The 17,957-nt window shown below is 35.1% G+C and overlaps 1 protein-coding gene across 1 annotated transcript in view; it reads right to left on the minus strand.

The window, feature by feature from the left end:
• The window catches only part of GULP1 (GULP PTB domain containing engulfment adaptor 1), a 113,490-nt gene that overhangs the window by 32,077 nt on the left and 63,456 nt on the right, over nt 1-17,957 (minus strand). The window contains exons 6-8 of the mRNA XM_052635615.1: nt 3,112-3,228; nt 2,835-2,858; nt 2,343-2,435 (exon numbers count right to left, since the gene is read on the minus strand). Coding sequence (XP_052491575.1) covers nt 2,343-2,435; nt 2,835-2,858; nt 3,112-3,228 — 234 coding nt within the window. The remainder of the gene's footprint in view (nt 1-2,342; nt 2,436-2,834; nt 2,859-3,111; nt 3,229-17,957) is intronic.

The following is a 17,957-nucleotide window of genomic DNA, read 5'->3' on the forward strand; positions in this document are numbered from 1 at the left end:
TTACCGACTAAGCTATGAGGTAGGTAATTTAATTTATTTTATTTTTAATATAAGAAAAAGGGAGATAATTTTAACAGGATGGCATACAGATGGACTGAGTTTTGCATTAATTTATTTCTCAGCTACATAACTACAATGAAAATTAAAGGCAAAAATATTTGTGCATAGTCTCTTCAAAAAGATGTTAAAAAGTTAATAAATGCCTATAACAGAATATTCAAATCAGGTATCTTTAGCAATTTAAAAGTGCTGAGTTCACTTTTTTTTTAAGAATCAAATTCTATTTTTTAATCTTAAGAAGATGTATTAGCAATTTCAAAAATCACATAATAAGACTTTAGGAGCTGAAAAGTTATGAGACAAGTAATTTTTTTAAAGTTAAAGAAAAAATATAGACAAAGATATTACCACAATAAAAGAATGCAAGTAGATTGTAAAATTATAATTTGAGCTAGTCTCAAAATGATGAATAAGGTAATAAATGTTCTACATGTGTATTAAGTACAAAAGAATAGTTTAGAGAAAATCATTTCTCTTTTTTAATAATCTGTTTCACAGGATGGCTTATAAGACTTTCAATGAGATGCAAACAAGGGTTACTCCATTAAGGGACTAAAGGTTGAAGAGCTGATGTTCTGCCTTGTGGTGGGGAAGGCAAGAACAAAATCATCATTTTGATGAGAAGCAAATGATGATGGTAGTAAAGATAAACACTCAATGAACATGAACTTGAGCAAACCCCGGGAGATAGTGAAGGACAGGGAAGCCTGGAATGCTGTCCCTGGGGTCAGACATAACTGAGCGACTAAAAAACAACAACAACAACAACAACAACAACAACAACAACCCATAGAGCAATATTACGATAAGGTCAGAACTTGAAGAGAATGCTTCTGCACCTCACTGTACATTACAGAGGTACACAGCAACTTTGGAACCTCTCTCACCTTGGCTATACCAACCGCACGGTTACAAACTATATACCAAGCAATGGACACAACTCTTTCAGTGTGGAAGATGGAAAAGTGTCAGTTTAGAAGCAAACAGAAGTTTTTGGATCCATTTCCAGGGGACACCAAATTTAAAACTTCTTACAGAGGCATTCTTCATGGTAATGAACTGGTGAAATAGATTCTAGTGTTGTTTAGTCACTGAGTCATGTCTGGCTCTTTGTGACCCCATGAACAACAGCATGCTAGGCTTCCCTGTCCTTCCTTATCTCCTGGAGTTTGCTCAAATTCATGTCCATTGAGTCAGCGATGCTATCTAACCATCTCATCCTCTATAACCCCCTTCTCCTCCTGCCTTCAATCTTTCCCAACAGCAGGGTCTTTTCCAATGAATTGACTCTTCACATCACGGTGGCCAAAGTATTAGAGCTTCAGTTTCGGCATCAGTCCTTCCAATGAATATTCATGGTTGATTTTCTTTAAGTGAAATATTCTAGTAGCAATTCTAGATAGCATTAATTGTGTATATACATATTCTAAAGAGTTTGCCTAAGGACAACCAAAATTAACTTGCAAATGAAAATCTGCAGCAGAAAATTCTATCCAGCGGTTTCTAAATGCCATAGTTGAGTTTCAATTCATAGTATCATACCAAAAGTTATATATATGAAAATTTCTAAATGCAAAATATAATATACACTTTAATGGAGAATATCAATACAGATAAATCTAAAAGAAAATAAGATTCCCAAGTATATTTTGCCTTACAGAAAGCATCAACTATTTTAAATTCTATCTCCCTCCAAAAAATTCCTTTAACCAAATCAGAAAATAATGGCATCATACATTAAGATGACAAAATGATTTCAAATGTATGCTAAACCAAAAATGAATAATTTAACTATAAATGTACAGAGTGTTATCTGCACAGACTATCACTGATTTTCATGTGTGAAATATAACTGTGTCACTCACAGTAGGAGCCCTTGCTATATAATATGAGAAACCAATTCGATCTTGTTAAGAGTCCAGCTTCTATAATGAAGTTTAGAACTCCAAGGGTAGATTGGCTTGGGTCATTAAATCTAACTTCAGTAAACAGTAATCAATTGGAATGAAAGAAAGAGGAAACAATCAAATAGAGGGCTGAATTATTCTAGAGAAAAGAGCAGCATGGAAAAACAATTCTGATCTAAGCTACCTAGGTAATTTTAACTTTTAAATTAATCTTATTTAGCACATTTTATCTCTATCTAGGTTTAGCTTAAAATGACTGATCCCAGAATATTATTAATATCTCAACTATTGAAGAGTTGATGATCCAGACATGATTTATCATCATGAAATCATGTTTCTTTAGGGAAAAACCATGCATGTATTCTATATACTTACTGGAGGTGTTGATATTTGGGTTATTCTTAACTGGTTTTCCAAATCTTGTACTTTGTTTTTAAGTTCCGTATTTTCTGTTTCTAAGTCTTGAATCTAAAAATTAAATGATTATTGAACAATCTTCAGACATTTATTCTTGGAAAATATTGGCTGTTAAATTAGCTACATTAATGAATAGGATTTCACATTATTTAAACTTTTAATGTATTTTTCTGTGCATTGGGTGAAATTTATTTTATAAAGCTTGAGCTATGTCGTAGAATTCGAGGTACTGGCAAGACATACTATTAAATTTAAAATATGTTTTTACATGTGTGCAAATTTCATGTTCCTAATACCTCTGTGTTTTCCTGTAGTGCTATGTAAGCTGTACCCATAATCTTGGAGTATAACCGCAGGACAGTGAAACTTGCTTATGATGATTTTGAAGAGAGTGGAGAAAGGGCGTAATTTAATTATAAAGGAATCTGATCTGCATGGGAAACCACTTACCCAGCATCTGCTGCTTCTGCTGCTCTGATCCCCATGAGAAGCATCAGGAAGTGAAACAAAGTCACATGAGAACACTAAGTTCTTGTGGGAATTCAATATAAAATGGTTAAAAACTGTGCAGGGGATCAGGAACGAAAAATTATAGGAACACAGTGAAAGCAGTTCCAATCAGTGTGGGGGAAATTGAATGGCAGGGCTTCTAAATTTGTTTGATGGTATGCAAGTTTCCCTGTACTTACATCATATAAATGCAAAATGACAAGCTTAGTTTACTCACTCTTTTCTGTAACCCTGCAATCTGTTTTCTTGTTTCAACATCTTTTCCTCCAGATTCTAGAAATTTCCTGTACGCCAGGTCAAATGCTTGGCCGATTGTTAATGTTATCTCTTCAGCCTTTGTGAAAACCAAACAAAGAAGATTTGCAGTTTAATAATAATCTGTTAGAATATTCCTTGAATCAAGAAAAACATTAACATGACATATTTCAAAAGGGCAATGTCTAGGGGCAGAAGTGTAGTAAATGAGCAAAAGTAATCTATGCTAACACAGTCATTTAAAGCCTAACCAAGCACGACATAAAAGAGAAGTGTTTTGGATATTAAACGAATAGCTGTTGAAGTTCCAAGCAAGAGTCCCACCCAGATTCTCATCTCTTTTAACATAGCATTTCCCCTACTAGTTTGTTTTTCTCCTTTCCTCAAATATTTAGTGCCTATTAAATGAAAGCACAGTGCCAACTGCAGACTTTCTCCTAGCTTTGCTACTCATTTTGTTCTCCTAGTGAAGAGGGTTTGTTAAACCTGGCAGGTAACTTGAATGAGGTTGGCTGGGTGGTGTCTGTGGAAAACCTGAGGTATGCCTGCTCTAAAGGGAGCAGCTGCTATTCAGTTCCAGTTAATTGTTGGAAATGAGCAATTCCAACCCAGAGTTGTCAATTTTAAATATGTGAGACGAGACCAGAAATCTGAATTTTCATATGGAAAATTTTAAGTGGTAGTAAACAATATTTTTTTAAAACACAGTGCTGACTGAAAAACTGTATCTGTGATCTGAATTTGGCCTCATAAAACAATTACCTCTGATTTATTTACTAGGAACTGCCCCAGATAGTCTAAGTCTACCAGCTCATTTTTTCTCCAATGATATTTCAGCTGATATCACAGTGTCTTAGTGAGAAAAGTATAAACACTAAATAAAGATTTATTTAATTAACATTATAAAGAAATTTGGTAAAGGCATTAATTGATTTAAAGCATCACAAATATTTCATATTTAATGGTAAGAACTCCAGATGACATAACAACTGGTAGCAATATTACATCTTGTAAATACCCTGCTTTTACTAATCTACTACAAATCTTAAAATTTTGCTATTTTCTATATGCAATCTAAATTAAAAATGTTTTATAAATAAAGCTTACTTAATTAAGACATTATTATTTTTGTAGTTCACTATTCATTTACAAAGGCTGTTAAACAAAAAAAAATGTTATAGAGTCTAACCTGGTGAATTAAAAAATGCAAAATATATGCCTACACTTATATAAGAGGACTGTCTTACAAAAAAGATGGAAAATAAGCTATGCTAAGGAATACTATATAATACTGAATAAATTAAAATGAGCTTAATGTATCTTCTTAATAAGACAATGTGTTTTCCTCAAATAATCAAGGTGTATAAGACAGAGAATTATTTAAATAACATGGTTGATTCATCACTAATAATATCTGACTTCATTATTGGTTGTTTACAATAATAACTTTTAAAAACCATATTCACTTTTTATGGTACGAAATATATTTTTAATTAAGATGGCATTTTTGTTGTTGGTCAGTTGCTCAGTAGTGTCCGACTTTGCAACCCCATGGACCGCAGCACATCAAATTTACCTGTTGTTCACCATCTCCCAGAGTTGCACAAACTCATGCCCACTGAGTCACTGGTGCCATCCAACCATCTCACCCTCTGTCATCGCCTTCTCCTCTTGCCCTCAATCTTTCCCAGCATCAGGGTCTTTTCAAATGAGTCAGCTCTTCGCATCAGGTGGCCAAAGCACTGGAGCTTCAGCTTCAGCATCAGTCCTTCCAATGAATACTCAGGACTGATTTTCTTTAGGATAGACTGTTGGATCTCCTTGCAGTCCAAGAGACTCTCAGGAGTCTTCTGCAACACCACAGTTCAAAAGCATCAATTCTTTGGCGCTCAGCTTTCTTTCCGTTCCAACTTGCACATCCATATGTGACTACTGGAAAAAACAAGCTTTGACTAGACAGACCTTTGTCAGCAAAGTAATGTCTCTGCTTTTTAATATGCTGTCTAGGTTTATCATAGTTTTTCTTCCAAGGAGCAAGTGACTTTTAATTTCATGCCTGTAGTCGCTATCTGCAGTGATTTTGGAGCCCAAGAAAATAAAGTCTGTTACAGTCTCCACTGTTTCCTCATTTATTTGTCACAAAATGATGGGACCAGATGGCATAATTTTTATTTTTTAAATGTTGAGTTTTAAGTCAGCTTTTTCACTCTCCTCTTTCACTTTCATCAAGAGGCTCTTTAGTTCCTCTTTACTTTCTGCCATAAGGGTGGTATCATCTGCATATCTGAGGTTATGGATATTTTTCTTGGCAATCTTGACTCCAGCTTGTGCTTTATCCAGCCCAGCATTTCTCATGATGTACTTTGCATATAAATTAAATAAGCAGGGTCACAATATACAGCCTTGATGCACTCCTTTCCCAATTTGGAACCAGTCTGTTGTTCCATGTCAGGTTCTAACCGTTGCTTCTTGGCCTGCGTACAGATTTCTCAGGAGGCAGGTAAGGTGCTCTAGTATTCCCATCTCTTAAGAGTTTTATACAGTTTGTAGTGATTCACACAGCTGAAAGCTTTAGCATAGTCAACATAGCAGAGGTAGATGGTTTTTTGGAATTCTCTTGCTTTTCAATGATCCAGCAGATGTTGGCAATTTGACCTCTGGTTCCTCTGCTTTGTCTAAATCCAGCTTGCACATCTGGAAGTTCTTGGTTCACACACTGTTGAAGCTTACCTTGAAGGATTTTGAGCATAACCTTGCTAGCATGTGATATGTGTAGCTAAATGCCATCTCATTTCACAACTGTACACATATCACATGTGTTATGTATGTTATGTTAGTTGCTCAGTTGTACCTAAATGTTTGCAGCCCCATGGACTGCAGTCCACCAGGCTCCTCTGTCCATGGGATTTTTCAGGCAAGGATACTGGAGTGGGTTGCCATTTCCTTCTCCAAGGGATCTTCCCAACCCAGTGACTGAACTCAGGTCTCCTGCACTGCAGGCAGATTCTTTACCAACTGAACTACAAGGGAAGCCCCTGCATTTACCTCCCCCGGTAAATGTTCACCATATATTACCTCCATGGGTTTTCATGACTCTATGAGGTGGGGATTATTATCCCCTCAATATTTATGCAACTGCAATTCTTTGTGTAACTTGTCTAAAGGCTCATAGTTAGTTAGAGGAGAACTTGGATTCAGATTCAGAATATCTGAGTCTACAAGCCTCAGACTTCTGAGGGTAGGGGATGAAGCATAAAGATTTAAATGCACAGACCACAATTATATAACCAGATGTATTTTGAACACAATGTGCATACTTATAAAACCACCTTATCATTAGAAATATAGAAGATCTCTAACATCCTTGAAAGCTCTTCTACACCTATGCATGAGTATTCAGTCACTTCAGTCATGTCCAATTCTGTCCAGTGCTATGGACTGTAGCCTACCAGGCTCCTCTTGTCCATGGGATTCTCCAGGCAAGAATAGTGGAGTGGGCTGTCGTGCTCTCTTCCAGGGGATCTTCCCGACCCAGGAATTGAACTTGTGTCTTCTGTGTCTTCTACATTGCAGGTAGACTGAGCTCTAATTTCTATCACCACAGATGAGTTTGTCTGTCTTTGTATCTATAAAAGTGGGCCATCCTATATATTTTTTTATGTTCGTCTTCTTTAGTTTCTCAGATCTTATATTTATGATTTATTGCTGATTACTTTCCAACCAGTGAATATATCTCAAATTGTTTTTTCGTTTGTCTATCAAGCGAAGTTTGTGGTGTTTTCAGTTCTGAGTTACAAATAAAGATGTTACAAATATTCCTGTAAAATCTTTTTGTGGACATATGTTTTTATATTTCTGGGTAAGTATCTAGAAGAAAGTGAAAGTGAAGTCGCTCATTCATGTCTGACTCTTCACGACCCCATGGACTATAGCCTACCAGGCTCCTCCGTCCATGGGATTTTCCAGACAAGAATACTGGAATGGGTTGCCATTTCCTTCTCCAAATATCCAGAAAGAAATTACTAAATCATAGGATGTGTCTACATTTAACACTATAAGAAACTCCCAAAGTGCTTTCCAAAGTAGTTGTACCATCTTATATTCCCACCAGCAGTAAGAGTGTTGTATTTGCTCCACATTCTCACCAATATCAGATACTGACATCTTTTCAATTTAGTCATCTTATTGAATGAGTAATACTACAACAATGTGCTTATTTTTATTTATTTTTATTGGAGTTTTGTTGCTTTACAATGTTGTGTTAGTTTCTACTGTTTCAAAGCAAATCAGTTATATGAATACATATATCCCCTCTTGTTTTGATTTTTCTCTCAGTTAACACAATGCATTAAATCTGAATTTCCCTGTTGAACAATTAGCCCAGTTTCATGTAATCATTAGCCTTTGTTATACATTCACAATGAAATCCCTGTAGACCACAGTCTCATGCCCATCTTTTTAAAAGTTTTTTTCTGTCTTTTTATTCTTGATATTTAGTTCTTTATAAATTCTGAACATAAATCCTTTTTCAGATTCATGTAGGTGACTTGCCATTACACTTTATAATACTGTTTATAGATTAATGGAAAACATTTATTGATTAAGGCCCATGTATTATTTTTTGTTCTGTTATGTTTAGTGCTTTTGGGGTCATTTTTAGACATCACTCTCTATTCAAAGTTCATAGAGAGATTCTCCTATGTTTAATGAAATTTTTGTAGCAGGCTATAAAAGCTTCTAATTTTATACTTATAATTCATTGTAAAGTATTTTTATGTAGCATAAGTATGAATTAGCTGTTAAGCATTATTTGTCCAGTTGTTTCAATATCATTTGTTAAAGACATCCTTTCTCCATTAAATTGTCTTCTCACATTTATAGAAAAATCAATTGACCACATATGTGTAGATACTTCTGTTTTCTACAGTAGAGTTTGTTTACTATTTATCTGTGATTACGTTAATATCAGGAGACCTGGGTTCGATCACTGGGTCAGGAAGATCCCCTGGAGAAGAAAGTGGCAATCCACTCCAGTATTCTTGCCTGGAAAATCCCATGGATGGAGGAGCCTGGTCCATGGGGTCCATACACTCCATGTGGTCGTAAAGAGTTGGACATGACTGAGTGATTTCACCTTCACTTCAGAATTACCTGATTCTGAAATGGTTTATTTGAAATACATTGTGAAATTAGGTAAATGTGTCTTCCAACTTTGGTCTTTTCTTTCAAGAATAATTTTTCTGTCTACACTGTTTTCTATTACCATATTAAAAATAACTTTTCTATTTCTACCAAAATTCCCATTGTGATTTTCACAAGAATTGTACTGAATAGATTTGTTGAAATTGACCACTTAACTAAATTAAGCCTTCAAACCTATTAATATGGTATCTCTCTCCCATTATCTGTCCTTGAGTATCTCCCAAAGTTTGCTCAAATGCATGTCTATTGAATTGATGATGCTATTCAACCATCTTATCCTCTGTCATTCCACTTCTCCTCCTGCCCTCAATCTTTCCCAGCATCAGGGTCTTTTCTAGTGAGTTAGCTCTTTGCATCAGGTGACCAAAATATTGGAGTTTCAGCATCAGTCCTTCCAATGAATATTCAAGTTTGGTTTCCTTTAGGATTGACTGGTTTGATCTCGTGCTGTCCAAGGGACTCTCCAGAGTCTTCTTCAGCACCACAATTTGAAAGCATCAATTTTTCAGTGCTCAGCCTTCTTGATGGTCCAACACTCACATCTGTACATGACTACTGAAAATAATCATAGCTTTGACTATATGGGCCTTTGTCAGCAGAGTGATGGGACTGGATGCCATGATCTTAGCTTTTAGGATTTGGATCAGTTCAGTTCAGTCGCTCAGTCGTGTCCAACTTCTTGTGACCCCATGAACTGCAGCATGCCAGGCCCCCCCGTCCATCACCAACTCCCGGAGTCCACTCAAACCCATGTCCATTGAGTCAGTGATGCCATCCAACCATCTCATCCTCTGTCGTCCCCTTCTCTTCCTGCCCTCAATCTTTGATTTGGATAGATAGAAACAATTAATTCTTGTACATTAACCTGTATCCTGCGACTAATATTGTTTCATAGTAATAGTAATTTGTAGATTTCATGGGACTTTTTTTTTTTTGGTAAAAAATTATATCTGTGAAAGGGATAGTTTTACTTCTCTTTTTCCCAGTATTTATGCCTTCTGTTTCTTTTCCTAACTATTAACCAGATAAGACATCTAATATCATGCTAAACTAAACAGCCATAGTTAGAATAAGCACTTAGCCTGTTCCCAGTCTCAAGGGAAAGCACTCAATAATTCACCATTTATTTCATCATCCATTAATATATTCCAGTAATATCATCCATTAATATATTCATTCATATGAATGAATATAATCCATTCATAGGATTTTTAACATCCTTACTGGAATAAGAAATGTCCCTTCTAATCCTAGGCTATTATGAATTTTATCATCAATTGGATTGAATCTTGTGCTTTTTTTGCATCTATGTGATAAAATTTTTTTTTTAATAGAACTTAGTTAAACTATTTGGCTCTTATATTTTACTTGTCAAGAGATTTTTAAAAAAATATTTCATTATATATATATTCAGATTTGTTTTTTCTTCAGTTTCAGTAAATCAAGTTTTTCAAATATTCATCAATTTTATCTTACATGCTAAATTTACTGGCATAATAGTTACATAATATTTCTCTCTATCCTCTCTTTCTATTCTTTTAAATACTGTAGGATCTGCACCTAAATTTTTTGCTTCTGAAACTGGTAATTTGTCCTTTCTCTTAACACTGGAGTGGGTTGCCATTTCCTTCTCCAATGCATCAAAGTGAAGAGTGAAAGTGAAGTTACTCAGTTGTGTCCGACTGTTCGCGACACCATGGACTGCAGCCCACCAGGCTACCCCGTCCATGGGATTTTCCAGGCAAGAGTACTGGAGTGGGGTGCCATTGCCTTCTCCGAGATCTGTCTTTTTAGAGGCTTGCTAATTCTATTATCCTTATCAAAGAAACAACTTTTGACTTTATCAGTGTTCTTTACTGTTTTCTGTTTCAATGTCATTAATCCTATTCTTTATTATTATTATTACTTTCTATTTGGTTTAAATTTGTTTATCTAACTTCTGAAGGTCAAGAGATTATTTTTAATCATTTTATCTTTTCTCATAGAAAAAGTTATATATATCCCTTTAACTGTTTTTTTTTTACAAATTTTTACTAATTTTGATGTGTCATATTTTGTTGTTATTCAGATAAAAATAATCTAACATCCCTTGAGACGTTTTTTGGAGCTACTGTTATGCAGAGTGTTTGATTTAAAACACTTTGACAGTTTGTGGCCAGAGAATATACTTTGCAATATTTTCAATTTTGAAATTCATTGTCTTATAGTAAGGTACAAGATATTATGCATCTTTGTAAATATTCTACTTACACTAAAAAAAGTATACTCTGCTGTCATTTGGGAGAGTGTTCTATTCATGTCACTTAGATCAAATTGGCGGATAACATTTTTGTAGCTTTATTGATTTTTTTCTATTTCGTCTGTCAATTGCTAAAAATGGCATTAAGATTGATGACTACAGATGTCAATTTGTCTTTTTCTTCTTGTAATTATTAAATGTTTTGCTTTATTTCTTAAAAAGTAATGTTATTAAATGAAACACATTGGTTTTTTAATCACTGTAGGCTGTCTCTCTTGATGTCTGATAAGATTCTTGCCTTGAAATCACCTTTATGACATGCGTATAGACACACCAACATTCACACACTTAAGGTTTGCACTGCATCTGTTTACTCAATCTTCTGTTTTTTACCTATACTTGGCACTAGAGGTAATGCATCTACCTTCCAATGTAGCTGACTCAAGAGACACGGGTTTAATCTTTGCATGGGGAAGATCCCTTGGAGGGGGAAAGGCAACCCACACCAGCATTCTTGCATGGGAAATCTCATGGATGGAGGACACTGACGGGCTACAGTCCACGGAGTCGCAAAGAGTCAGTCACTGAGGGACTGGGCACACACACATCATTTTGTATTTTAAATGTGTGTCTTCTAGTGATCAAACAGTTGTATGTTTTAAAAATCCTGCCTGATAATCTCAGCCTTTGATTGGTGTATTTAGTCTGTATATTTACATCGCTCTTTATTTTCTACTTGGTCCATTTGCTTTTCCATTTCTTTTCTTTGCCTGCTTTTTCATAAAAAAAAAAAAATAGTTTTCCATTTCATTTTCTCTATAGGTTTTTAACTATAGATGTTTGAATTACTTTTCAGTGGATTGCTCTAGTGATAACAATACGCATCTTTAAGTCAGCAGTCTATTTGGAGTTAATATGCATTATCTCACATAAATAATAACAACCTTCAGTTCAGTTCAGTTCAGTCGCTCAGCCGTGTCCGACTCTTTGCAACCCCATGAATCGCAGCACGCCAGGCCTCCCTGTCCATCACCAACTCCCAGAATTTACTCAGACTCACATCCATCGAGTCAGTGATGCCATCCAGCCATCTCATCCTCTGTCGTCCCCTTCTCCTCCTGCCCCCAATCCCTCCCAGCATCAGAGTCTTTTCCAATGAGTCAGCTCTTCTCATGAAGTGGCCAAAGTAGTGGAGCTTCAGCTTTAGCATCATTCCTTCCAAAGAAATCCCAGGGCTGATCTCCTTCAGAATGGACTGGTTGGATCTCCTTGCAGTCCAAGGGAGTCTCAAGAGTCTTCTCCAACACCACAGTTCAAAAGCATCAATTCTTCGGCGCTCAGCCTTCTTCACAGTTCAACTCTCGCATCCATACATGACAACAGGAAAAAACATAGCCTTGACTAGACGGAACTTAGTCGGCAAAGTAATGTCTCAGCTTTTGAATATGCTATCTAGGTTGGTCATAACTTTTCTTCCAAGGAGTAAGTGTTTTTTAATTTCATGGCTGCAGTCACCATCTGTGGTGATTTTGGAGCCCAAAAATAAAGTCTGACACTGTTTCCACTGTATTCCCAATCTATTTCCCATGGAGTGATGGGACCAGATGCCATGATCTTCGTTTTCTGAATGTTGAGCTTTAGGCCAACTTTTTCACTCTCCTCTTTCATTTTCATCAAGAGGCTTTTCAGTTCCTCTTCACTTTCTGCCATAAGGGTGGTGTCATCTGCATATCTGAGGTTATTAATATTTCTCCCAGCAATCTTGATTCCAGCTTGTGCTTCTTCCAGCCCAGCGTTTCTCATGATGTATTCTGCATAGAAGTTAAATAAGCAGGGTGACAATATACAGCCTTGACGGACTCCTTTTCCTATTTGGAACCAGTCTGTTGTTCCATGGCCAGTTCTAACTGGTGCTTCCTGACCTGCATACAGATTTCTCAAGAGGCAGGTCAGGTGTTCTGGTATTCCCATCTCTTGTTGAATTTTCCCCAGTGTGTTGTGATCTACACAGTCAAAGGCTTTGGCATAGTCAATAAAGCAGAAATAGATGTTTTTCTGGAACTCTCTTGCTTTTTCCATGATCCAGCGGATGTTGGCAATTTGATCTCTGGTTCCTCTGCCTTTTCTAAAATCAGCTTGAACATCAGGGAGTTCATGGTTCACGTATTGCTGAAGCCTGGCTTGGAGAATTTTGAGCATCACTTTATTAGAATGTGAGATGAGTGAAACTGAGTGGTAGTTTGAGCATTCTTTGGAATTGCTTTTCTTTGGGATTGGAATGAAAACTGACCTTTTCCAGTCCTGTGACCACTGCTGAGTTTTCCAGATTTGCTGGCATATTGAGTGCAGCACTTTCACAGCATCATCTTTCAGGATTTGAAATAGCTCAACTGGAATGCCATCACCTCCACTAGCTTTGTTCGCAGTGATGCTTTCTAAGGCCCACTTGACTTCACATTCCAGGACGTCTGGCTCTAGATGAGTGATCACACCATTGTGATTAGCCAGGTCATCAAGATCATTTTACCAATAATAATGTTAAATATTAATGATATTAACTTTACAAGAAACACAATGTTCTATATTAGAATTTATTTGTTGCCATAAACATTATGTAATGCAAACTATTAATATTCATCTAAAATCATATCCACAAATTTATGACAGTAATGACATATTCTTAATGGTTTCACATTGTCTGTTTAGAACAAAAACATTTTGGTTATATATGTACGAATCAGATAGCAAAAACAAACACCCAAATCCTACAAGTAAAAGAAGTTTCCTTCTATTCCTATTTTTTGAGATTTTTAACCATGAATGGGTGTCGATTATTTTCAAACATTTTTTAAAACGTTGGCTGATAGGATCATAGACTTTAGTTCATTAACCTGTTAATATGACTGATTATATTATTGGATTTTTGATGCTGAATAAGACTTACATCCCAGGAACAAGTTCTACTTGGTCTTGGTGTATAATATATTGCTGAATTATATTTAATATTCTGTTAGAAATATTTGCATCCATATTCCTGAGGGTTATTGGTCTGTAGTTTCCTTTTTTGCACTATCTTTACCTGCTTTGGTGTCTGAAAAATAAAACTTTCATAAAAATGAATTTTAGGAGCTCTCTCACTTCTGTTATTTGGAATAGCTTGTGCAGAACAATGTTAACTCCTCTTTAAGCATTTATGGATTCTTTCAGTAAAACTATCTAGGAGTAGGCAGATTTCTACTTTAGTAAGTTTGAAATTATAAATTCAATTTCCTTTACAGTTACAAGGCTATTCAAATTATCCAATATTAGGTAGTCAGTCACTTTTGTTTTTGATAAATTAATTCTTCTATGTTGTCAAATTTATGTGTACACAGTTGATTATAGCATCCTCTTAATATTTTTTGATATCTGGAGGTTCTTCAGTGAAATCCCTGTTTAATGTCTGATATTGGTAATTTGTTTCTTTTTGCTTTACTAATGTTAACTGAAATTTTGTTACTCTTATGATCTTTTAAAGAAACAGCTCTTTGTGTCATTGATTTTCTCAATTGGTTTTGTTTTTGATTTCATTAATTTCTTCTCTTCTCTTTCTTATTTTCATCCTTCTGCTTACTTTAATTTGATAATCTGTTTTTCTAAGTACTTGAGCTGGCAGCTTAGATTACTGATTTGAAGTGTTCTGCTTTTAAATATATTAACTTGCTTTAAATTTATCTCCCAGAACTGCTTTAGCTGTATCACATAAATACTGATATGTTCTATTTCATTTCTATATAGTTCACACATTTAAGATTCTTTCTTTGAAGATTCCTCTTTGACCTACAGAGTGTTTACAAACTCGATGCCCTTTCTGACATATGGATAAACAAAACTTCCAAGTTTTTGAAGCCTTTCATAAAATCTTTCTATTCTTCACTTTTAGGTTGATTTCTTTGTTGTTGAAAAGCACTTGCTTAATAATTTCTACTCTTTTACACTTCTGAGATTTGTCTTACAGCCCGAGATAGAGTCTATTTTGGTACTTGTTTCTTTGGCACTTGAAAACAATGTGCAACCTGCTTTTGTTGAATTAAATTCCCCTTGGTTTATTCCATCAGTTGACGATGCCGTTGAGTGATCCTATATTCTTAATGATTTGTTGCCTAGTTGTTCCATTAATTTTAAGAAAAGTGGTGGTGAAATAGTCAATATAACTGTGTATTTGCCTATTGACCCTATATTTCTTTTCATTTCTATCAGTTTTTATTTCTTTAATTTTGCAGCTCTGTGATTTGGCAATGCAAATTTAAGATTGCTGTTTTCTTGGTAGTATGAGCTTTTTATTATTAAATATTGCCTCCTTTGTATAATTTTCTTTACTTTGAAGTGTATTTCTTCTGATATTAACACATTCACTGGGGCCAATGTATTTTTAAATGTATCCCATTTTATAGGTTTTTTAGTGGTTGCTCTGGGATTCATATTATATCTATACAACTTATCTCAGTCTACTAGTGCTGTCATTTTTCCAGTTTGAAAGGTGTAGAAACCTTACCTTCATTTATATGCCTTTAACTTTCTCTGTTCATAATATACTTGCCTTCAGTTCAGTTCAGTTCAGCTCACTCAGTCATGTCTGACACTTTGCAATCCCATGGACTGCAGCACACCAGGGCTCCCTGTTCATCACCAACTCCTGGAGTTTACTCAAACCCCATGACCATTGAGTCAGTGATACCATCCAACCATCTCATCCTCTGCCGTCCCCTTCTCCTCCCACCTTTAATCTTTCCAGTATCAGGGTCTTTTTGCATAAGTCAGTTCTTCACATCAGGTGGCCAAAGTATTGGAGTTTCAGCTTCAGCATCAGTCCTACCAATGAATATTCAGGACTGATTTCCTTTAGGATGGACTGGTTGTATCTCCTTGCAGTCCAAGGGACTCTCAAGAGACTTCTTCAACATCACAGTTCAAAGCATCCACACTTTGGTGCTCAGCTTTCTTTATAGTCCAACTCTCACATCCATACATGACCACTGGAAAAACCAAAGCTTTGACTAGACAGATCTTTGTTGGCAAAGTAATGTCTCTGCTTTTTAATATGCTGTTTGTTTTCTTCCAAAGTATTCTGACAGATATTTCATAATATTCATCAAATTTTTGATACATGTTATGATGCCAAATAGGTTAGCACAGTAGTTTGCTTATTTAAGGAACTATAGTTTAAAAGACAGAGATACTAACTTGCTCTACCTTTTGTCAATTTATCCACATAGCCTTTTTAAAGGAAAAAATTCATTGAGTATCTATTTTTCACCTGATGCAGGAGTTACATGGACGATAAAAATGTATTTGGCTGCAGTCACCATCTACAGTGATTTTGGAGCCCCCTCAAAATAGCTTGTCACTGTTTCCATTATTTCCCCTCTATCTGCCATGAAGTGATGGGACCAGATCCCATGATCTTAGTTTTCTGAATATTGAGCTTTAAGCCAACTTTTTCACTCTCCTCTTTCACTTTCATCAAGAGGCTCTTTAGTTCTTCTTCACTTTCTGCCATAAGTGTGGTGTCATCTGTATAACTGAGGTTATTGATATTTCTCCTGGCAATCTTGATTCCAGCTTGTGCTTCATCCAGTCTAGCATTTCTCATGATGTACTCTGCATATAAATTAAATAAGCAGGGTAACAATATACAGCCTTGACATACTATTTTCCCGATTTGGAACCAGTCTGTTTTTCCATGTCTAGTTCTAACTGTTGCTTCTTGACCTGCATACAGATTTCTCAAGAGGCAGGTGAGGTGGTCTATTCCCATCTCTTGTAGAATTTTCCCCAGTTTGTTGTGATCCACACAGTCAAAGGCTTTGGCATAGTCAATAAAGCAGAAGTAGATGTTTTTCTGGAAATACCTCACTTTTTCGAAGACTCAACAGATACTTGCCCTACATATTTTCTATATATTCATTTAGAATCCTATCAGAAAGCATTTTTTTGCTCCTGCTGTCAATCATAATGTAGAAATCATGCACACTAATGGTTTGGAGCCACTGGTGTAGGCTTCAAGAAAATATTTTCAACCTTCAAGAATAAAGAAAGCTAATATGCCTTATCAAGAGAGGAATAATGGGTCAAGGAAGTGAAATTTTGGAAATCGATTACAAAAAATTATGATCAGATAGAAATATAGTTTGTACTTTGAAAACAATGGGGAATTCTGGCAAGTGTTTGTTTTAATAATCATGTAACAAGTTTGGTCATCAAAGAAAGGTAAAATGTGACATAAAATTATAAAAAGACTAGTATTTATAAAGAACTTGGGTTATGAATATTTCAAAAAATCCTAAGGAAATTTATTTCTATATGTAAGGCTAGAAAGAAGGACAATTTAATTTACTGTTTGTCATAAGTGGTAAAAGGTTATAATATCTTACATGTAGAAGATATTCAACAAGTATCAACTTTAATCTTCTCAATCACAGAGAAAACACCTGCAAGTAATCATGGTTAAGAAGTACCTGGAAATTAAATATATGGCATTTATTCAATAGGATACATTTCAAATAGAACTTTTTAATTTCATACAAAATGCCATATAGTTCACATAACATTGTCTTAAACAAATAAGTATAGTATTCTGATAGATATTTCATAATATTCATCAAATTTTTGATACATGTTATGATGCCAAATAGGTTAGCACAGTAGTTTGCTTATTTAAGGAACTATAGTTTAAAAGACAGAGATACTAACTTGCTCTACCTTTTGTCAATTTATCCACATAGCCTTTTTAAAGGAAAAAATTCATTGAGTATCTATTTTTCACCTGATGCAGGAGTTACATGGACGATAAAAATGTATTTGTTTTTAAGAAGCCCACATACTGAAATCAAAGAAATATATTATAGTGATAACAATATTATTCCCTTCTATTTTGACAGTATGATAAAATGAACAATAAATAAACTAAATTTCTTCCTGTCTAAGGCAATCTTGTTGTTGAGATTAAATGTTCTTTCTCGTTTAAAGCTATCAATGGCTACAATCTGTGCTTGGAATTCACATATTACACTTTATAACAGGATTAGTATTAGCTTATGCATATAGTTAAGATATGGGTTTTCCTTAAGAATTCCAGATGATTAAAGAATTGTCAGAGAGCTTAACTTTGGAATATCCTAATTGCTGTTACTTGCTAAGAACTTTAGATTATATTCCCCAGCTCAATCACTCACATACGCACACATACACACAATTCTATCACATTTCATTATATAAAGTTTTCTGAATAATAAAAATCAAGAACCAGAGTTTTAAAGTATCAGAGATATTTTTTTTTTTGAGGCGCCATACAAATTTCATTTCCTACAGTTTAAAATATTTATTTT

This window comes from Budorcas taxicolor, chromosome 2, assembly GCF_023091745.1.
Source record: "Budorcas taxicolor isolate Tak-1 chromosome 2, Takin1.1, whole genome shotgun sequence".
NCBI classification, from domain to species: Eukaryota; Metazoa; Chordata; class Mammalia; order Artiodactyla; family Bovidae; genus Budorcas; species Budorcas taxicolor.